The 17,720-nt window shown below is 35.6% G+C and overlaps 1 protein-coding gene across 1 annotated transcript; it reads right to left on the reverse strand.

The window, feature by feature from the left end:
* Positions 1-3,573: 3,573 nt before the first annotated feature.
* LOC116141564 (rust resistance kinase Lr10-like) lies at positions 3,574-9,687 on the reverse strand. Its single transcript, XM_031427055.1, has 4 exons — positions 9,665-9,687; positions 8,990-9,150; positions 5,331-5,585; positions 3,574-4,928 (listed from the first exon to the last, which is right to left on the reverse strand). Exons 1-4 carry the CDS (start codon positions 9,685-9,687, stop codon positions 3,826-3,828), a joined length of 1,542 nt encoding a protein of 513 aa, XP_031282915.1. The 3' UTR covers positions 3,574-3,825.
* Positions 9,688-17,720: the final 8,033 nt, after the last annotated feature.

The raw sequence follows: 17,720 nt of genomic DNA on the forward strand, positions 1-17,720 counted from the left end.
GAATTCATCACCATTTTCGGCTCCTGAGTAGGGTGAGAGAAGGAAGAGGACTATACTCAGTACAAGGAACATAGAGAAAGAGAGAGAAAGATGAAAACAGGAAGCAAAGGTGCCATAGTTGTTCTTGTCACTTGTTTAAGCCAATCTTTGTATACCCGGACCCGGTCTTTGTTGACGTAGCATGACGTAATAGAATTTTAAAACTAATAATTAATAAATTTATAAAACAAATTCATCCAAATCCAAATCCAAATCCAAAATCCAAAATCCAAATAACACTATAACACAAAATAAATCCAAATAATTTTAAAATTTTATTATGTCATGCTAACGTCACTAGTCTGAACCAATTGGACTGGCAATTCGACTCTGTTCCCCCAATTTAATAACTGGGTTTAGGACGTACCCCGACCAGATTAAGGTTTGGTTCTCGATCAAAAAAAAAAAAAAAATTTTATTAATTTTGTTGAGTTTTTTATTTTAATCCAATTATACTTGTGTTAATTTTTATAAATTTGACCCCACTTAGTTTTTTATAGATGTATATTAAATTAGTTATAATTCCACTCAATTTTCCTAAAATTATTTTGAACTTCGACTCACCTACACTTTCCTTAAGTCTTCTGTTAGACTGGGGCGTAGGCCAGAAAAAATTCTTAGACTGGGCTATATATATATATATATACACGTTAACTATTAAGACAAAAAATACGTTAGCCCATCTCAATGATATAAGAGCATTATTAATGAAAAAAAAAATTAGAGTTATGCATTTAATGTAATATAATATGTCACCTTTATCAATGAAAAATTTGATCACACCAAGATTTTTATACGAAGTTATTTTATTAAAAAAAAAAATTCAAGATAAAATGACAAAGTATTATAGGTGACAAAGTTATTTTTATACGAAGGATAGAACATACCAAGATTTTATATTTATTTAGTTTATTAGAATACAAAAATAATGAAAAATAAGCTATCTAATATTTATCATTTATCTTTCCTTTCCTATTTATTAAAAAATAAGTAAAAAAAACTGAGCTTAAAAACTAATTGTTTTTTCAGGAAGGCTACTTGGGCTGCAGCCCAGGCCGGACATCAAAATTCTTCCTCGTGCTTAAACTTGACATTTCCAAGTGAAGTCTGCAGCCAGGACATAGACAATTAGACATGGTTTTGACCGGATTTGCACAACAGTCTACGGAGTACTTAACAGTTAACATGTAAGCTGCCGCTGATTAAGTTGCCGGTCAAATCGTCTTATATATAAGGAAAAAGTCTATAAAGATGGCCTTATGAAACACGACGTGGTCCTGAAACTACTTGTCAAGAATAAAATACTTTTCAATATGTATATATTATGGAAATTCAGTGATGATCGGTTGAGTAGCTTTTAGCTCAATACTCACAGCATACCTATCAAACAATTTATTTTTCTATGGTAAAATACCACTGGTGAATGTAGGTTTATTTCAAATTTACACATTCAATTTGGAAATTAAAACTAAACATTGCTATCAATATACAAGCTTTCTTCCATTGATTCTAATAATAGCAGCTCTGTTGAACTTGAAGAATCTAATTCAAATTGAATCTGATCTCTTGCACAGCTTTGTTGAGAAGAAGAAAAGAAAGGTTTAGGAGGCATCTGCAAGTCGTCAATGCTCCCTTCTAACATTTCTCTTACTTTGGTAATTGATGGACGATCCGCTGCATTCACTTGTATGCACCATAACCCAATTATGCACAGTTTTCGTGCAGTCCCAGTTTCATTTTTAGCCCTATCTTGGAGCTCTAGATCTCCTCCAAGTCAAGATAATCAGATATCATGTTCAAGCTTAAGCTTTCATGACTATCTCCAAAAAGAAATTATCGTGGAGTGATAGTAGGGATGGACTAGATTTCATTTTCTAATGCAACTTTCTTGACAACTCCTTAAACCAAATTGATAGGATAGCAAGAGGTGGAAACTTACTCAAGATACAGTAACTCTTGATAGGGTAGCAAGAGGTGGAAACTTAGTCAAGATATAGCAACTCTTGATAGGGTAGCAAGAGGTGGAAACTTACTCAAGATATGATAACTCTTGATAAGATAGTAAGAGGTGGAACTTATATTGAATATTCAAACTCTTAATGAGGTAGCAAGAGGAACTGAATGTAAATGCTACGATCTTAGAGTCTGAGATAGATGGAAATTAACAAACTTATGGAACACATAAGGATCTAAACCCCTTGATAGGCTAGTAAAAATTAAAGTCAAGATAATCAGATATCATGTTTAAGCTTAAGCTTTCATGACTATTTCCAAAGAGAAATTATCGTGGAGTGATAGTGGGGATGGACTTGACAAGGTAGCAAGTCAATGAACTTAAAATCAAATCAAATCCTGAACTCAATACACTACTCTGCTTCAATTGTGTTATTACAAGAAGAAGAATAAGGAATTATTTATTGATTGGAAAGAAGTTTCTCAATTATATCCATTTTATCTTTTTACATGATGAATTTGCATCCATTTAATCCTCTGAAGAAATCAAGGGCACTGGAGGCATTTGTATTTCCATTGGCATGGAAGGCCTCTTTGTGAGCATTATATTGAGTGGTACATAATTTCATGTTAGCACTAAAGCAATGGATACCAGTGGGTTGGACTTCTTATGGGGAATGGCATTCTAATTTTAATGGGCTCAAGATTCTGTAATTGGAGTATCATTACTATCTACACATTACCCAACCTCTCTCTCTCTATATATGGATTTTGATATGAATATTGAATAGACCATTTATGTAATTTTGTATATAGAGAAGTGATTTTTTTTATTTATACTATTTTTTCCCAATTTCATATGTGAAACTCACTTTTTCTTTTTCAAATTCAAATTTATCCCGCTGTGTAATTACTTTCTCCATAGCTTTAGTAATATATTTCCATCAAACAAAAAATATTTGAAAAAAAAAAAAAAAAAGATTTCAATGATTTTGAAATTTAAAAGCTAGGGATTAAAAAAAAAAAAAAAAACCTGAGCTTGAAAAGTAATTGTTTTTCAGGATGGTTTTGACAGGATTTGGAGAATGGAGTCCACAGAATACTTGATTGCATTGTCATCTGAATCAGATCGAATACGTGATACCAGTGGGTTGGGCTTCTTATTGGCATTCGGCAGTCTAATTTTTTGGACTTGAAATGGGCTCAAGATTTTGATTATGGGAAGTGATTCTTAGCCCTCAGCAAAATTGATCTTCAGCCTCCACTTTTAAATTGATCTTCAGCAAAATTGATCTTATTGGCATTTGGCAGTCTAATTTTTTTATTTTAGTTATAGAAGAGGTGCACTTGGTTATAAGGGGTGAAGATCAATTAGATGGGTGATAAAAATAACTTCCTTATACTATTAGATAATATTACTGCCAAATCATAAATAAAACATGGAGTACATGAAAAAAGAAGGTATAAAAAGTAGGAATATTGATTCCTTTCATTTAGAGGTCTTTTTTGGGCAAAAGCATGATGGTTCCTAAAACAAATGCAAAAGCTAATATCTTTCAGGAAATCAAGAATACTCCAGAGTTCAAAATTTCAATACAAGAAGAAGAACAAGTCTCATATACAGATGGACGTATTTCAAACAGCGAGTTTCTTTCAATTGTGTCTTTGATATATCAATTTGGCTCCATTTAACCATCTGAAGAAAGAGCTATGGAGACATATCCCCAAGTTCTTTAGAAATTTATCTACAGTAAAGAAATTCAAAGCCAATGATAATACATAAAATACATTCTAATATTAAATCCTTCAGTCTAGTTTACATTTATTAGTAAATCAATCAATTGCACCAATTCCAACATCGCATGAAACAAAGGGCTTTGGAGGCATCCCCAAGCTCAGTAAATCACCTTCAAGCATGTGCAATACCACTGGCATAGAAGGTCTCTCTGTTGGATTCCATTGAATGCACCAGAGTCCCACAATTGCAAGTTTCTTGGCAATTTCCTCATCTCCAGCTTCCTCAATTTCTAAATTAAGCTCTTCTCCTTGGCTCATTTTGTTGTATACCCACTCAGGAAAGTAAATTTGGCTTTGACTTTCAGTTGTAAGATCAATATTCTTTCGACTTCCAACCATCTCTAACAACATCATTCCATAACTAAACACGTCTGACTTGTAAGAAACATCTCCGAAATTCCTCGAATAAAGCTCTGGAGCAATATAGCCAGCAGTTCCTCTGGCCGCTGTCATTGTTATAATACTTTGTTCTTTTAAGCATAGCTTGGCAAGACCGAAATCTGATATCTTTGACAGAAAATTATGGTCAAGTAATATATTGTGGGGCTTGATGTCAAAGTGAAGGATCCTTTGGTTGCATCCTTGGTGCAAGTACTCTACTCCACGAGCAACACCAATTGCAATGTTTTGCAGCTTCTCCCAACTTAATGGATGCTGAGCTGACTCGTTTTCCCTTGAGATTATAAACTTTTCAAGTGATCCATTTGGCATAAACTCATAAATAAGAGCACGTCGTGTTCCTTCTGAGCAGAATCCTAGAAAGCGAACAATGTTAAAATGGTGTATCCTACCTATAATAGCCACTTCATTGATGAACTCTTCTCCATTTCCTTCTGAATGTTCTAACATCTTAACCGCGACCGGAATTCCATTGGAGAATTTCCCTCTGAAGACACTTCCATAACCTCCTTGGCCGAGTCTCTGCTTAAATTTACCAGTAATTTTCCTAAGGTCACTGTAAGAATATCTAGCTGGATTGAGGGTCCTGTAGTCTTCCAGGAACTTGTCTACTTCAAGTTGAGTCTTTTTTTCACTCTCAGATTTCCATGATTTGTAAACAAGAACTATCACCAACACAAGTAACGTACTGCCTCCAATACTTGCGGCCACGGACACTAAAATTTTTTTTGTCGGAGAATCTGCATCTCAAAATGAAAAATGTTAGATCAATTATGCTAAAGTTTGTTGATCAATTTTGTTAGAATATTAGTTGTTTGGTCTTAATTTCAGAGTTTTCTTCTTTCAAATCAAATATAGTATCTCACTTAAATCCGTTAAACCAGTAAATACCTAAACTTTTCAGTAAGATTCTTCTCTTGTCTATTGAAACAATAAGAAAATAAAATAGTATGTATAATGAAGAGGGAGCAAACACAATGAATAGGCTTTATAGAACAGAGTACGTGAAGAAAAAAAATATAATGATGTGATAGATAGCATAAATATAAATTAGAGCATGAAGCTTCATAAAAAAATTGATAAAATTAAAAGATCAGAAAAAATTCGTGGTGCTTCAAAATTTCTTAATGATGATAACTTACGATGGCGCGGGTAGTTCGAGCAGAATTTTGGATTTTCGTGTTTGCAACACATTACAGAATTGCTTGTCTTGTTGAACCCGCAGTAGTCCCCTGAATTTTCGCAGTTATCGCATTCTTTATGAGGTTTCCATCCTATGAAGATCTCTGGATTTGTCAAAGCCCCTTTTGTAGCATCAGCCGAATCCCAATCAATTGAAGTTCTAACTGTTGTGTAATTACTACAATTTGGAGGCAGAATTTCTTCTGAATATTCGCCTGAACTTATTAGATAAACAAAATTTCTATCATAACTGTGCAATAATCGCCCAACTACACTGTAATAATTACTGTGATTTGAATCCTTTCAGTGCAGTTGAATATTGTGCATTCAGACAAAGAGGAACATAGATTATGGAGTTCCTGAGGCGAGGGCCTAGATAAAATCTGGAGTTTAGGAGGTTAGACTAGAAGACTTTGTAGTGTGCACGCGGTCTCCTGCGCATCCATAATGGCAATCCAGCCGAAAGAATAAGAAATTCTTTGCACATAGTAATCGCTGGAGGAAAAGGTGCAGCAATGTCTTGTTATTGAGCAAGACAATTCAAACCCTTCATGGCCACAAAAGTGGTTGAGTTTTTGAGTCGAAATGGATATCTAATTTCTGGGCCGTTTGGGCTGCATCTTGTTGGTGGACAGATCATCACCATTTTCGCTCCTGAGTTAAGGTGAGAGAAGGAAGAGGACTATACTCAGTACAAGGAACATGGAGAAAGAGAGCGAAAGATGAAAACAAAAGCAAAGGTGCAATGGTTCTTCGTGTCACTTGTTTAAGCCAATGTTGTTATACCAGACCCGTCAAGAGTCGGTCCCTGACATCATGTCGACGTAGTATGATGTAATAAAATTTTAAAACTTTAATTATTAATAATTTATAAAAAAATTCATCCAAATCCAAAATTCAAATAACAATATAACACAAAATAAATCCAAAATTAAAATCCAAATAATTTTAAAATTTATTATCATGCTAATGGTCACCAATCTAAGCCAATCAAACCAAATTCAACACTGTTTCCCCATTTAATAAATGGTTTAGATGTACCCTGACGAGATAAGTTTGGTTCCTGGTTAGAAAAGAAAAAAAAAACATTTATTAATTTGTGTTAGTTTTATTTTAATCCAATTATACTTGTGTTAATTTTTAAAATTTGACCCCACTCAGTTTTTTTATAGATATTTTAAATTAGTTATAATTCCACTCAATTTTCCTAAAATTATTTTAGATCATTTTGAACTTGACTCACCTACATTTTTCTTAAGTCTTCTGTCAGACTAGTTGAGTGGAGCGTAGGCCAAAAAAAATTCTTAACTGGCTAGTTTATATATATTATATATATATATATATATATAAAATACAAAAAATACGTAGCCACTCTCTGATATAAGCATTTTATGGAAAAAAAAAATTAGAGTTATGCATTTGTAATAATATATTTTCCCCTTGATTAATGTAAAATCAACGCATATAATTAAAAAAAAAAAAATCAAGATAAATGAAAAAATATTATAGGTGACAGTTATTTTTATACAAAGATGGAACATATTTTTCAATAAATAAATATATATATATATATATATATATATATAATATATATATATGTTATGCTAGCCAACAAACAGAAACTAAACTGATTCAACTTCACACATTCACAGAACACCACACAAAACGCAAGATTTTTACCGTGGTTCGATTATCCTATTTGGATAATCTACGTCCACGTTGAGCTCCGAAATGGAGAGCTCACAGCACTACTAATCTGAATAATATCAATACAGTACAAGATCCAACACAACCAGATCAAAATCTCTCAATTTCTACCCAAGAATCAACCCGTAACTCACCCAAGAACTCTCACCTGGAATCCTCAAGCCACAAGAGTAAAACTACCCTCAGTTAACTATCAATCACTAATCAATCTACCTAGTTCAAAGATTCTAAAAATGCAGAAAAAACCAAGAGAAGTGATAACGCAAACTGCAGAAACGCAAAAATTCGATTCGATGTACATGAGCCATTTCTCTTTTATACTTTTGACTCTGTGAAAAGCCTCAGCCGTTGATTTCGCAGATTGGATGGACAAGATGCACTCATGACTCAGGCCAAAACTCTGCGTTTCATTTAACTGTGAAACTACAGCTTTTCCGTCTTCACTCCAACAATCTCCACCTTGAAGACTTGAAGACTAATCAGTAGTGCAGTAGGCTCTAACCATATCCCTCTAGCTCTAGTTGGTATTGAATTACTCCATAGATAGCAACTTCAAGCAGTGCTTGAATTTACTGGTGTGATGATCTTGGTCCCCATATCAGCTGGATTTTCTTCAGTGGGACTTTCTTCGCTCAATTAAATCTTGGGCTACCACATCTCTTACAAAGTGAAATCTTACGTCAACATGTTGGTCCTCTGTGATAAACTGGGTTCTTACTCAGATGTATAGCACTCTGGCTATCGAGTAATTGGACCTTCCCTTCAGTAAGATTGCTTCGTCAGTAACCCATGTAACCACACAGCCTCCTTAATCACATCAGCAATGGCTTGTACTCTGCCTCAGTTGATGAAAGTGCAACTTAGGCTGCAACTGAGATTTCCAATATGCAGTTTCCTCCTAGTGTAAAGCAGTAAGCAGTTGTGGATTTTCTGTTGTCTTTATCACCTGCAAAATCTGAATCTACAAACCCAACAAGATCAAGCACAGTATTTCTTACTATACTTTAAACCAACATTCAGAGAACTGTTAATGTATCTTAGAACCTATTTAAGGACAATCCAATGCTCACTGCCAGGGTTGGACTGAATCTACTAAGAAGTGATATAGCAAACCAGATCAGTCTAGTGCTTATCATCGCATACATTAAGGAGCCAATCACATTTGAGAGGGGATTCATTCATTTTATCAACTCAGTTTCAGATTTAGGACACTTTCTTTGCTAAGTATGAAATGATTTGCCAAGGGCATTGTGACAGGTTTTGAGTCATTCATACCAAATTTGTTTATTACTTTCTGCAAATACGCACTCTGTCTTAGTTTTAAGCAATTGTTCCTCCTATCCTGGATATTACCATCCCTAATATTTCTTAGCATTTCCCAAATCTTCATGTCAAATTCTAAATTTAATTTCTTTTTCAGGTCTTGTATCCTAGGCTTGGATCTACTTATTAACAGCATATCATCAACATACAGCAAAAGATAATGGGCAGATTTTTATCAGGTTAAGTAGAAGCAACTGTCATACTTGCTTCTCCTAAATCCCAGGCCTGTTATAAGGTGTCAAACCTTTTGTACCACTGCCTGGGGGCCTGTTTAAGGCCTATAGGGACTTGTGGAGAAAGCATACATGATCAGGGGCCCTAACATCAATGAATCCTATAGGCTGGCTCATATAAATTTTCTCATCCAATTTCCATGCAAAAAGCAGTAGTCACATCTAGTTGTTTCTAATTTAGATTATGGTGAGCAGCAATAGCTAACATTAGTCTGATGGTTTTATATTTCACTACTGGGGAAAAGACTTCATTAAAGTCTATTCCCTCTCTTTGTTGTAGCCTTTGGCAACTAGCCTGCTTTATACCTAGTGGGTCAGAAATTGAAACACCATCCTTAAGTTATAGAGCCACTTACATTGGATCAGCTTCTGATCTTTGGGTTTGGGTACCAAAGTCCAGGTTCTGTTTACCTCTAGAGAGTGCATCTTTGCCCTCATTGCTGCTTCCCATTTTTCTTTATCCTTGGACTTCATAGCTTCATCATAAGTCTCTGGTTCTGTTCTCTGGACTCTGTACCTGCAAGCAAAGCAGAAAAAATCAGTTCTGCATAAGAATAACGAGCTGGTGGCCTTACCTCTCTTCTGGCTCTGTCCCTGGCCGTGGGACTGTTGGAGGTTAGTAGGTTGGTGTTCAAATGTCTCTCCAGTGGTGTCTTCTGCTGGTTGTTGAAGTTCAGTTTCAGATTCTGTTGGGTTTCAGTTTCGTTTGGGTTGTGTGAGGCTGATGTGTGAGTTGCTCCACCTCAATTATGTACTTCCAGTTGGGGTTAGGGTCAAGTTCAGTGTTTTTATGCTTCCTTGATCAGTGGCAACCTTTGCAAGGGAATTCACATTCATTAAACACAACATCTCTGCTTACAATAATCTTTACCCCTGGAGTCTCCCTATCCCATAATCTATACCCTTTTGTGCCTCTTGGTAACCTAGAAATATGCACTTGGTAGACCTAGGTTCAGTTTTCCTCCTCACAGTGTGTGCATAGGCAACACCCAAAAATCCTCAAATGGCATAAGTCTGGTCTTCTACCAGACCAGATTTCTTCGACACTTTCCATTAATAGCAGTAGAAACTCCTATTCACAAGATAGGCTGTGGTTGCTAGGGCTTCCCCCCAAAAGTGTTTGGTAACCCTGAAGTAAACAAGAGACACCTAACCTTTTCTAGTAAGGTACGGTTCATCCTTTCTGCCACACCATTCGTTGGGGTGTTTCTAGCTACAGTTCTATGTCTCAAAATACCATGTTCTTTACAAAAGTTGTCAAATTCAGAGTGCAGAATTCCAGACCATGTGCTGTGCGAAGAGCCTAACTTTCTTCCTCTATGGTTTTTTACCAGTGTTTTCCAATCCCTAAACTTGGTTAAAGCCTGATCTTTGGTCTTTAGGAGGAAGGTCCAGACCTTTCTACTGTGGTCATCTACAATAGATAAGAAATAGATGTTCCCACCATGGGATTTAATTTTTTCAGGTCCCGAGGTCGAGTGTAAGTACTCTAACAGTTCTTGGCTAGGTGAGTTCCTTTTGAAAACTAAGTCTATGTTGTTTTCCTAACACACAAGTTTCACAGAATCCAGGTTATCTGATGGTGTCCTTTCCAAAACCTCCCTGATTACTAGGATGTGCATGCCCTTTTGACTCATATGTCCTAGCCTAAGGTGCCATTTTTCAGTTAAGTAAGTCTGGTGGTGACAGAACTGTGCTAAAGCATTCAGGGTCAGAATCACAACAAATGTAGACCACCTTTTCCCCTTTGAGAACCAAGTTCTGTTTTTTGTACACATATAAACAACCATTTTAGCCTCATAGGAACACCCAGCCTCATCAAGAGTTCCTAAAGAAATAAGATTCCTTTTTAATTCAGGGATATACCTAACTTAGTCAACTTTACAGTTTTTCCATTAGTAAGCTTAAGGGTTATACTGCCTTACCCTTCACCCTACATACTTGGTTATTCCCTATATAAACGTTTCAGTTTCTTGAGATTCTAGGTTCTGGAACCAATTTTTGTGTGGACTCATATGGAAGGAACAGCCTAGTCCAGGACCCATTCCTTAGCAGTATCAGAAGTTGATACTGTCAAGACTCAGGCTCCCCCCATTGGTTATCACTAGAAGCAAGATTACTCTCAGTGTTACTTGTTTATTTTACTTCAACCATTCAAACATTTTTCTTGATATGGCCAGGTTTATTGCAAAAGAAGCACTTCCTAGTGTCTGATCTTTTATTGTTGTTTCCCTTCCATTTTTTTCTTGTTTTTAACCCATGTTGGTTCTGAATAGACTTTCCTGTTTGACTTGATTCTGCCCTACCCTTTACAAACAGGTTACTCCTATCTTTTCTGAATCTTAAGCTCTAATTCCCTAGCTTAAGACCAGCAACTATTAAATCCACACTAGGTATGGTTCCTGAATACTGAAGGGCATTCTTTACAACTATGTAGTCTTCAGTTAAGGATTTAATAGTGTTAGTGTATATTGTATGCCCTAGAAACCATTCTTTTGTCGGTTTCAGAGTTTTGTCTTGTATCTATATATCATAAATAATAGAAGAAAGAGTTCTTCAATTCATATATGTAAATTGCTTCCTTTATTCAGTCATGCATTTAAAATAAAGTATGTATATGAATTGTCCAGATGATTCATTTAATAGGTAAATGAATTATCGAAAAAGGTTCCCTGCGGAAGCAATATAAATTTGGGCAACTATATTATAGTAGGCATACCGATGCTTCCGAAAGATATCATGAGTTGATATAAGTACGGATGACGATGATAGTCATGTCACTAGGGCATGGTAGGACTAACGGTTGGTGAACTGTTTTTCGAACGTGACCGAATAACGACAATCACTTGGAAAGCATGTAGTCAATGATTTATCGTTTGGTTATATCGTGCACGATGTAGTCCTTTGACCTGAGACATTGTAGTCGGATCCGATATGAGGCTATGGTTCATACGGTGTATAAGTACGAGACTAATCATGTTTCGTACAATAAAGCCATTTGGTCATGCGTTGTTCATATGCGGAAACGAACGATGGTCAAGAGGGATCCATTGACTCGGAAATATAGGATCGGGGTACCGCTGACTCCATCCGGATTCGAGTTCCTAGAACGAACATCGATAATGTCGGAAAACTGAATCTCTGGCCAGAGTCTATTATTAGTCATACAAAAGTAAGTTTGTGATGACAAGTTCCGGACATATTGATCGACAAGTCGGTAGAAGATCGAGTTTAGGATTTTGACGTTCCATGAATCCTACTCGATTAGGATATCTCAATGGAGGGACTTTACCTGCATGGTACGTATGATCTGAAATGGGTTCGATGAAGTATTTCTTCATCGTGGTTTAGGGACTATGGCACATTGCGATGTTACCATAGTCGTTGGCCTCCGACGTTTCCATTCATCCGAACGGCTCACGGCTAATCCACGGTGGACCTACATGGTCACACCAATAGCCTTGAGAAGTAGAGAATGATAGAGAGAGAAATGATTATCCGAAGAGGGCTAGCACCTTCCGAGGGTAATAACGGGATTTCTATAGTAATAGTTACATAGAAAACAATTTGTGACATTTTAAGGATTAAAATGGTCAAGCAATAATTATTATATTTAATTATTATATCTTAAAGTGTTAAGATTAATGAGATAAACAAAAAACCTTTTAATAGTTAAAGGGTAAAAAGGGTAATTATGGGTTGTTAATGTAAACTAGTTTAGTTTACATGGGCCCTTGAATAATATTGATTATTCAAAGGGTAGCATATTAAATTCGTGGGTCCCTTTAAAATAAGATTTATTGGGCTTGGAAGTAAATAAATAATTGCAAAATAGCCCAAGTATATATAAGTGCAAAAGGTTGCATTTTGTTCATTATTCACGTTTCACTCAAACACAACACCAAAAGCTCTCTCTCCCTAGCCAAGGCCACTCTCTAATCCTTTCAAGGTGGTGTTAAAGTGTGGAGGTTTCATCCTTTGAAGCTAATCTTCATCATCCAAAGCAGGAGTAGGTATAATCTCATATCCAAGTTTGCATGTAAACCGTTTTTTTAATCCATGCTTTCATGCTTTCATTCTCCATCTCCACCACTCTTCTGCATGCTGAATCTTTCAAATGGTATCAGAGCTAAAAGCTCCTTGCATGTCAAATTTAAGCAAAAATGACATTTTCCAAGTGTTCTTGTGTTAATCTGTATGAAATGACATGCATGTTCTTGTTTGGCCTAGCAATATGATAATGAATGTTTATTATTTTTTCTTTGGAATTAGATTCGGCCATAACTAAATGTATAAAGATGTTTTATTTTTAATTTGAACATGCAAATCATTATATGTTAATTATAAATATATATATTTTATGGTGACAAAAGTGTTATGCATGCCTTGAAAAGTGCATGAATATTTCTTGCTAGATTCGGCCATGCATGTTCTTTGTTCATTTGTCTTTTAATAAATAAGTTTGAATGTGTTTTGGAAGTTGTTCCATAAGGGTCGAAATGTATGCTTGGATGATGGTTGTTGCATGATGATTTATTTAGAAAAATGTTTCATGCATGTTCATTTCCATGACTTTGATTAAATGATTTATGCTTTGACATGATAAAAGTGTTATCCTTTAATTTGATTAAAGTATTTTTGCATGAAGTGTATGCAAATGTTGCAAGTGTTTAGTGGTGGAATTTGATGTTAGCATAAACTTATGGATTATTCATTCTATTATATTATGATATTATATATGATTGTGGTAAATTTAATGTAGGATGTTTAATTTGATTAAATTCTTATAAGCATCATTGCATGGCATAAATTATTATATTTTGAAATGTAATATTTGGTGTTTGAATGGTTTCAAAAAATGATGATGCGATTGCATGATTGTCTTTGAAAGATAATATGTCATAAAATATTACTTAGTTAAAAGTAACTTGTCATAGAATATTACTCTTGGAGTAATAAACTCACTTATCTTGCCATGCATGACTTTTGTGAAAAGTATTGAAATGATACAACAATAAATAGTATATCTTTGGGTGAATATACAAAGTGTTTGTGTAATGATTCCTATAAATGTGTAATTGTTGCATGCCCAAGTTTAATTAAATTACCACAGAATATATATATAATATCTTTATATAGATATATTATATATTATATTCATGCCTTTAAATAATGTTTTTATATTTGGTATAAATGTTTAATATTTATTTATGTGATGAATGATATTAGATTAGAGGGTTGATCATGGGCTCCATTTGGTTTTCAAAATATTCAAAGTATTTGTAATATTCTTTTATTAAATGGCTTGTATAATTAAATTTTATTATTTTTTTAATCGGGCCTGCGTGCCTAAGATCCAATATGTAATGGAATCGGCTAGACGAGAACCGAAGAGCATCCGATGAGATCCATCGAAGATATAGTATTAGGGTAAATAGTTTGCCTTTAGATATTTTTCGAAAAGCCCTATGGTCAACCCACTGCTTTAATTTATGCATATATTGATATGTATGAATTGTTATTAAACATGGCATGCTAAAATGAATTAACTAAAGGTTAAACCTAAATCTCCCAATTTAAAATTATTAAATCCAAGTCTCCCATTGTGGGATAACTAAATTCTTTGATATAAATTTTAATATCCCAAGATTTCTATTATGTGAGGGATACAATCTTTATATCATAGAATTAAGTTGATCTTGTTCTTGGATGGATATTTTCACCTGACCAAGAATTCTATTTGTGAGGACATGTGAAAATGCCTCCTAAGAAAGCACAATGGTTCGGATTTAACTAGCCTAGGGTACCAGAATTCTATTATGGAGATACCGAAGCTAGACAAGGAATATGAATCAAACCTTATATTGATATAAAGGAAAGAGTTTCCTACTATTAGACTTAATTAACCAAGAATTCTATTATGTGAGGTTTTATTGAATTTGATAAAATTGATTCCCCACTAGAAATTTAATCCAACGAAAACCGGATCCTATTTAAGGGAGTATAGGACTCGAATAAAATAGTGGGAGCTAATTTGATTATGCATTAAAAGGTTTAAAAGATTACAAGACACTAATAAAATCTTTTTTGCAGTTTCATCTGTGTGATATAATCGAAAAAATGGCCAACAATGTTCTCCTAAGGATAATGGACAATAACATGTTAACCGGACCCAACCTAAAAGATTGGCTAAGAAATCTTAGAATTGTTCTAGATTTTGAAAGAATTGCTTATGTCCTGGAAGCACCTCTTCCACTTGATATTGGACCGGATGCTCCACAAGCTGAGCTTGATGCTCTTGAAAAGTGGAGAGGATAGTAGGAGGGCTAAAATTACATGTTAGCCTCCATGAATAGAGAACTTCAAACAGCATGAGAGGTTTCAAATGCTTATGAATCCTCTAGCTCTACAAGAGTTGTATAGCGAAAATCCAAGAGTGTTGAGTATGAATTGTGTGCATCCCTCTTAGCATGAAGTTGAGGGAAGGGGAACCTCCAGCTGATCTATACTCTTAAAATGTCAATGGATTAGATCGACTGGATGGATATGGGGTGGTCATGCCAGCCGCCTCAAAGTGAATATTGTTCTACAATCCCTTCCTCCAAGTTATAAACCGTTTATAACTAACTACAATCTCAATAGATGGAGAAACCTCTCTGAACTGCTAAATGAGCTTAAGAATTTCACAGACAGAATGTGAAGGGAAGGGACATGAGGATTTTTTCCGCCTCCACTACAGGGCCAATAAAAACCCAAAGTGCTACCAAAGAGAGGTCCAAAAGTTGGACCTAAGAAAGCTTTAAGAAGCCGGCAAAGGCAGAGAAGGCCGATGCAAAGGAAAATGTTTCCATTGTGGAAAAGTGGACACTGGAAGAGGAACTGTCCTCAATACCTGAACAGTCTGAAGAAGGCAAAGGAAAAGCAGTATGAACCAATTTCTATGATTGAATTGATTAAGTGTTAATTCAGATAGTCATTCCTGGTATAGATTCAGCAGCAACATCTCATGTTTGTATGTCTTTGCAGGTACTTCAGAATAGTTCTGAGGTACAAAGGGCAAGATCATTTTGAGGATGGCAAATGGGCACGAGTTGCAGCCGAGGCCATGGGGACTTGCTCACAAGACTACCTTCAGGCATGTTTGAATTTGTTAAAGTATTGTACTTTGAAAAGGCCACAAGAAACATCATTTCATTTCTCTTTGTGTAAGGCAGGTTATTATGTACTGTTTAATGGAAATGAATGTTCAATACATTTTGGAAATGTTTAGTTGGTAAAGCTGTGAACAAATGGTTTGTATGTCTTAGAATTGAATGACTATGCTTCAATCAATACCATTTCTAATAAAAGAACTCGATCTGAATCAAATCCTAAAATTCTATGGCATCATAGATTGGTCATATAGGAGAGAGAAGATTAATACAGCTTGGAGAAAGTGGGATCCTAAACTCATTGGGTTCTGAACCCTATCCAACCTATGAATCGTCTCCAAGGAAAGATGACCAAGTCTCCCTTTAAGAGTAAAGGAGAGCGAGCTAAAGAACTTTTAGAACTCATACATACAGATGTGTGTGGACCATTAGTACTTTAGCTAAGGATTTGAATATTTCATTACCTTTCAGATGATATGTCACGATATGGGTATTGTATTTAATGAAATGCAAATCTGAATCCTTTGAAAATTCAGAGAATTCAAGAATGAGTAGAAAATCAAATTGGAAAGAGTATTAAAATCTACGATCATCGTGGGGTGAATACTTATTACAGAGTTTCAAGGATTTCTTAAAAAAAATGGATCATCTCACAATTGACCTCCTCCTTAACACCCAGCTTAATGGAGTGTCAGAAAGGAGAAATCGTACCTTATTGATATGGTACGATCGATGGTGAGTTTTACAGACTTACCAATGTCTCTGTGGGGGTACGCTCTCCAGACCGCTGTGCACATCCTTAATAGGGTCCCTTCTAAAACTGTCCAAAAAACACGTATGAGATATGGTATGGAAACGTCCAAGTCTGAATTATATGAAGATTTGGGGCTGCCCAGCTTATGTTAAATTGGTTAAATCTGATAAGCGGATGTTAAATCCGAGAAGGGTCGGTTCGTGTATTCCTAAAGATAGTTTAGGATATTGCTTTTACTTCCCAAGTGATCAAAGAGTTTGGATCAGTAGAATGCGCGCTTCCTCGAGAATGAGTTCTTGGAGGAAGGCGGCGTTGGAGAAATATTGAACTCAAGGAGAGTTTGAAAGAGCCAAGACCGAATTGCTGAAGATGGAACCCACTCAGCGAACCTCAGTATCAGATACTAGGGTTCCAGTACGAAAGTCTTCTAGAATGTCGAAACCTCCAGAGGATATGGGTTCCTACATGAGCAAGATTTGAATCTTACTTAGTGGAGTAGAGATCATGGTGATATCCTGAAGCTACGAAGAAGCAATACTGGTAGAGATTCAGGAAAAATGGCTGGAAGCGATGGATTCTGAGATAGAATCAATGCATGCCATCAAGTATGGTCGCTTGTGGCTCACCTGAGGGAATAATTCCATATAGTTGTAAATGGGTCTACAAGAGAAAAGTTGGCAAGATGGGGAGGTAGAGACCTTCAAAGCTCGACTGGTGGTGAAAGGTTATACTCAGAAACAAGGATTGGATTATGAGAAACCTTCTCGCCTGTAGCTATGATTAATCCATCCTATAATGCAGCCATCGCAGCATACCATGATTATGAAATTTGGCAATGGATGTCAAAACAGCTTTCCTCAATGGGTTTATTGAGGAAAACACTATATGGCAACCGATAGGTTTTGTATCCTCTGCTGAAAGACATAAGGTATGCAAATTGCATCGATCCATTTATGGATTGAAGCAGCTTCAAGAAGCTGGAACTTCGATTTGACACAATCAAATCGTTTGGTTTTGTCAAATCCGGATGAGCCTGTGTACAAATGTGGTTAAATCCATGCCATCACGTTTCTCATATATATGTAGATGACATACTTTGATGGGAAATATATAGGCATGATGACAGAGGTTAAGGTTGGTTGTCCAAAACCTTCTCGATGAAGACTTAGGAGAAGCGACATA

This window comes from Pistacia vera, unplaced genomic scaffold (assembly GCF_008641045.1).
Source record: "Pistacia vera cultivar Batoury unplaced genomic scaffold, PisVer_v2 Contig40, whole genome shotgun sequence".
In the NCBI taxonomy this organism is placed as follows: Eukaryota; Viridiplantae; Streptophyta; class Magnoliopsida; order Sapindales; family Anacardiaceae; genus Pistacia; species Pistacia vera.